Consider the following 6,000-nt stretch of genomic DNA (forward strand, 5'->3'; position numbering starts at 1 on the left):
AGGCCTAAGGCATATGCCTAATTTTTATAAGCATTGAGGCGGCACTAAGTTTAGCACATTCGTTATTGTTACTATGGAAACCCGAAGTACAAGGAGATTTTTTTTCAAGGTTTCATGCATAATATAACACTAAGTTATGGCCATACGGATACTTAAAATCTTGAATCCGCGTCTACCTGCCCGTTTCTAACCCCAATGGCAGAAAACGCGTTTCTGATCATTCAGTAAAGCCATACATAAATTAGATGTACCATAATGAATATTTGACCTGATGTGTGAACTCAAACCAGTACATGCGGCTACTACATTGTATTTAGGAAACAACAAAACAAACATGATAACAGGTCAGATATTCTTGTCTCTTAGCTCACAAATAACTAATGTCTTCGAAAAATTGCTACACTTGATGCAAAGATTTAACTCATTAATGATGGCAAAACCAAACAAAAATTCATGATCTTTGCAACAACAGTTCAAAAATTAACCAAAAAGATATGAATCGTACTCTGTGATGCAATGTCATGTGTCTCATGATTCTTTGGGAGTAGTAGCTTGTCGAAGTCGACGTTGATGAACATCCCAGTTGTATACACGAGCAGTTGTGACCTGAGCCATAGCAGCTAAAAGAATAAGCACAAAAGAGCATGCCAATGTTTCTAAAGATAAACGTAGAAGAACTTAATGCTCCCTCGGTTTCATGTTATGTGTCTTAGTGTGACTGGATACGAAGTTTAAGAAAGTAAAGAAGGTTTTTAAATTTTGTGATCTTAAACTAAAGATGTGCTTATTGAACCAAAATACCCTTTGAATCTTGTGTTTCTTAAACATGTCATGTACGATGTTGGAATTAAAAATTAATGAATATAGAAAGTTAAAAAATAGACTAAAAATTAAAGTAAGACGTATAAAATTGAAACAGAGGGAGCAAACAACACATTGCAATATTGCAGCACTTCAGTACAAGCTAAGTTCTACCTAGATGAGAGTTAATGGAGAACGCCAGAATCTACCTGAGTAATTGTCACTTGATCCCTCAAAAATTGTAGATCAGCCACAAGAACCTCTAAACTCGCTTTTGCATTTTCCCAGTTTGTTTGAAGAAGTGCAGTAGCCTATACAGTGAACAAAATGTGAAGACCAATACTTCCAATATCCAAGAATGCATGCTTCTGAAATCTTCCATAGCTAGTTACATACCTCTTCGCATGAATACTGCAGCATGACATTTGCCCCTAGCCATAAACACACAGATTCAGCATCTTCAATCTTAGCCCGGGAATAAATACCTTCTGACACTTCAAAATCAGCGACTAGTGCCTGCAACCAACGCGAACCAAACCAGGAACAAGTTAACATGACAGTTAAATATCAAAAGACATAAAATACTAATAAAACAAAAACTGGGGAGGAGGACATTGGCTGGAAGTTATTAGTGAAGTAAATCAGGGGTAGAGTCGAGAGATCAAAACCTTGTCCGACTTTTGTTTAAGCAGTTACCCATTAAAAACTCACCAATTCAACTATTAAAAAGTAATGAAGTGTAAGCAATGGGCTATCCAATTCTTACCCAACAATTTTAAACTTAACCAACAATAGAACTGATTTGAGTTCTACTGTATTTTCCTTTCCATACTTGATTTATTATGTTTTACTTGAGCCGATGGTCTATCGAAAACAGCCTCTCTACCTTCACAAGGTTGGGGACTTAGCCGATACTGGTCTCCCACAGTAAATCTCAGTTTCAAGGAAGTAACTCAATTTCTGAACTTCTTCACCACTACATATATCATATAAATACCATTTTTGAATTGAAAACTTCATGCTTTCTCACATTCAAATTACAGACCTAATTAAATAAAATAGGAAAGTAGTCTACTAAATCAAGATTCAACTAAAATGAAAATGTCTAAGAGTGCTTTAGTAAAGTTCCATTCATCGGAAAAACATGTAGCACTGAGACAAACCTCACTACTGTCCTTCTTAGCTTGCAAAGTAGCAACTATATCCAAGCATTTCTCTATGTCAGGAATCTTTGCCTGCGTAGAGTGAAGGAGTAGTAGTCAATTGTCCACTTGTTAGCAAAGATAACAATATAAAAACATCAAGCAGTTAAAAAGAAAAACTCTCAGAATGACTTAGACTGATCATAGAACAGATGTCAAGCATGTAAAATTCAAGGCATTTGAGCAATACAACATCTAAACAGCAACTTATAAATGGCGGAAATGAAAATTGTCCAAAATGTATGAGGCAATCTATATTTAGAAGGCTGGATTAAGAGGACACTCCCAAATTCTATATTATGTTATGCATAAGATGTAATGGTTCCTTTACACCAGTATAGTTGGAAACTGTTCGCTATGCATGTTTTGGTGCATTCGGACAAAGAGAAAGAGACAGCACTTTCAGAGGAAAGACAACTTCCAGCTTTTAAATCTTGGTTTTTGTTTGGTAGATCAATAATGCTTCATAGGTGGCAATAGTGATGTTTAAATATTTGGATGGAACTTCTTCTGTATACATTAACCTAACCTGTCCATATTTCAATGGTCTTTTTGTATTGGGCAGGTATTCCCCCCTCTGTGGCAATCTTATGATATGAATTCAACCTCTACATGTCAACAAACAAATTCCCTTCTGTTATCGAATTCTAAAAATGAATCAAGAATTATGTAAAAAAAAACCATCCTGACAGCTTCCAAATGTGGAGAAACCTATATTAATAAAGGAAATTGTAAAAAGGTCTTCTATATTTTGAGGATTCATGTAGTCGACCCCAACTAGCTTGGGATTGAGGAATTGTTGCTGTAAAAAGTCATTACTCTGAAAAGTGGCGAAATTGTAACCCTCATATGTTGGTCCCATTACAACTAAGTTTGGGCATGTGCTTAAGAAGAGTATCCTATATATAGCTTCTGCATGGAGCAATAGATTCCAAACACACATTCTTAATGTAAATTCTATTTTGATCTTTCTTTCAATGACATGGGAGGACTATCTCAGCTTTAAAACTTTTCATCTCGGGAATCGGCAGCACTAGATGCAAAGACTAAAGTACAATTCTCTAACTTCCGTCCACCTTACGGAAGAATCAACAAAGGGCCAGAGTGACATATGAACATCTTCTCTTTTGAATTGCATTATGACCCTCTCAACTCAAAGTACGAGTCAAACCTGAGAACTAAATATTAGGAATTACTTAAATAGGGATGAATACTGTGAAATTAAACAAAAAAAGTGTACCTGAAGATCCCTCTGTTGGGCCAGAAGTTTCATTTCAACCACTCGGTATTGCTGAAGTCTGCAAACGAACAACATATATTAAGAAAACAAAACGAGACCATAAGTAAAGTAACCACTGATTAGAATTTCTAAGGCAGGACTAATTAGTCTGTTCTCGTATCTAATCTGGAGCTTATGATTTATTAGTAACAGAAATAGTTAACAGACTGCATGAGATACCATTCATAAAGCTTTGTTACATGAGTTCTATGCTTGGACTGTATTATAGACCAAAAATCATAGGATTGAAACAAAAGCAGAGTTTCATTTCTGGTTTTTGGGTAAAAAGATAAAACTTACGGAGTATTTGATTTGCTTCTGAAAGACAAGAACACAACATGCAATGATGCCAAATATGTATAAATTTATCAACCGAATTCAGAGGTATCTTAAGTCAAACTACTGTCATCTGTTTTTATTGAAATTTTACGCAATTAAGAGCACGCACTCCATGCTACTTTTGTTTTTACAACGCTGTATAGATGATACAAGAAAGTGTAAGCAAAGAAGTTATTATAAGTTCAAACCTACCAACATTTGGGAAGGACTTCTAGAGACTTAGTAGAACGATAAAAGGACATAAAGACTATGGGACTTTGATAATAGAACAACACAGATACTAAATAACCACAAATTCCAGTCATTGCAAACAGAAGTACACACACTTTTCATATTTATAGTCATACTGGTGAAGAAAGCAAGAAAAGGATAGCGATCGCTTTGGGAATGCATCCAATCGAAGTTGCATTTTAGTGCTCCCCTAACAAAGAGCAGATGGATCCTATCCCCTATATCGAACACTCATTCCTATCTATTGATAGAAAGATCTTCGTCCCGCAGCTCAGGGAGAAAGTTCCATAATGTGTAAACACCTCAACGAACTCATGTGGACACGGGGACCTCGGGCCTTCGCAAAATCAACGGTCTCAACGGGAACTAGACAAGCACCTAGATGAAGTCGGCCCGAAAAAAAGGAAAAAATTGACGTTATTTAGTCACGAATGGATTTAAGGATCTGATTGCATAAGATTTGATCTATGATTTGTAAGGCTGTAGTGGTCTATTGTCCCTCTCTTTTTCTCTCATCATTTCCTTCTCTGTTTTCTTGTCCTCGTTATTCCATCGCACTTAAATAAGACCTCACCCTACTTATAAGTGTAATAGAATTTCCAAGGCCTAATCAGTTACCCTACTTATAAGTGTAATAGTATTTCCAAGGCCTAATCAGTTTTTTTCTTTTTTCATAATCATTCACAAAACTTACACAACCACATAGTCAGCCATTCCATTCAATTTCATGCCAACGGTTATCAAATCCAAACCTGCTCATTCAAGTTTGATCTCCAAAAATTAATATTGCTTTAGATTTCTCAGCAGCCCCAAGTACAAGGACCCCATCAGAATTTAGTGAGAAACTGACAAAGAGCAGAGAGAATATATCGTTCAAGGTCCTACTAACCATTTACTATAATGCTTTCTTTAAAATGAGTCAATATAACATCTACTCCTATTGATTATTTTTTTTCCAACATGCTAACTTTTCCTTGAACCAAGGGTCTATCACAGTATGGATAAGGTCTGCGTACACACTACCCTCCTCAAACCCCACTTGTGGGATTACACTGGTAATATTGTTGTTGTTGAGTTAATATAGCATCTAAGTTCCTACAAGAAAAACGTCACTAAAGGTCTGATCTTTGCCTATTTTTCACCTTCAGTTTAGATAAAAGTTAAATATCAGAAAGGTTCAACATTCATAGAATAACAGAACTCCCCAACAATACAATATACCTGAAGACTGAAACTTTACTTGGTGAATAAGCAATTTCCAATTAATATAACTGAAAAATGTTTTTCAATATATGATGACTTATGATGCACTCAAGGGTGTGGCTTAGTCAGTCAATAAATGGATTTAGCACCATGAGGTCTCAGATTCAAATCAAACGCTAATTGATTTTTTCTCATCAGTTTTAGCTTTGGTGGACATAGTTACTTGGTATCTAAGTGCGAACAAGCTGACCTAGACACCATGAATTGGGTAAAACATTTCCTACCAACAACAATTACTATGCCTAAGTCGGAAATAAGTTAGGATCGGCTATATAAATCCTCACTTGTTCATTTAAGCTCGTTTCAAATCATCATCATCATACAATAATCGAAAACGGACCTTTCTTGTAGGAATGCAAGTGCAGAGTTAACATCGAGACCAGATTGGCTTAGATAGGACTGAACGTCTTGTACGAATGATGCCGCCGGTATACCTCTTCTCTCCGTCACTTCACTGGTGTATGACGAACACGCCGCCATCGCCGTCCAAAGCTACTTTATTGTGATAGATTCGGAAAAAAATTCGCTTCAGTAGTGAAGAAGAAAGAAGCATAAAATAAGAACGACGCCGTTAGATTCAGTGAATTGAACAAATTTTGACCAATGGTAATTACTCCGCACAAATATGTAATTTAGGATTATAATTTTAAATCACAAATTCTTCAAAAAAAAAAAAGTATTCCAAATCACGATTTTAAAAAAATTAAATATAAAATTTGACTTATAAGTTTATATTTTGTGAAAAATGATTCATTATTTTAAAATTTGAAACAACAATTCATTGATCCTATCATATAAAATGATTATATTGAAAAATAACTAGTTACTATTGTTTATTAGTAGATTTTTTATAAAATTATGTATATTTGAAAGTATATAATCATA

The 6,000-nt window shown here is 35.2% G+C and overlaps 1 protein-coding gene across 1 annotated transcript; it reads right to left on the reverse strand.

Moving 5' to 3' along the window:
* Window positions 1-303: 303 nt before the first annotated feature.
* Window positions 304-5,688, reverse strand: LOC125866660 (probable prefoldin subunit 3). Its single transcript, XM_049546966.1, has 6 exons — window positions 5,456-5,688; window positions 3,244-3,301; window positions 1,965-2,036; window positions 1,198-1,317; window positions 1,011-1,112; window positions 304-606 (listed from the first exon to the last, which is right to left on the reverse strand). The coding sequence occupies exons 1-6, from the start codon at window positions 5,593-5,595 to the stop codon at window positions 529-531; spliced, it is 570 nt and encodes a 189-aa protein (XP_049402923.1). The 5' UTR covers window positions 5,596-5,688; the 3' UTR covers window positions 304-528.
* Between the last annotated feature and the right edge of the window lie 312 nt (window positions 5,689-6,000).

Source organism: Solanum stenotomum, chromosome 6 (assembly GCF_019186545.1).
Source record: "Solanum stenotomum isolate F172 chromosome 6, ASM1918654v1, whole genome shotgun sequence".
Classification (NCBI taxonomy): domain Eukaryota; kingdom Viridiplantae; phylum Streptophyta; class Magnoliopsida; order Solanales; family Solanaceae; genus Solanum; species Solanum stenotomum.

Bases quoted from the DNA above. Each gene is read 5' to 3' on its own strand.
- LOC125866660 (XM_049546966.1), bottom strand. From the start codon at position 5,595: ATGGCGGCGTGTTCGTCATACACCAGTGAAGTGACGGAGAGAAGAGGT. The intron at 2,037-3,243 runs GTACACTTTTTT...CACTCTACGCAG, and splicing joins CCCAACAGAGGGATCTTCAG to GCAAAGATTCCTGACATAGA. The intron at 1,318-1,964 runs GTTTGTCTCAGT...CGTTGGTTGCAG, and splicing joins CTAAGAAGGACAGTAGTGAG to GCACTAGTCGCTGATTTTGA.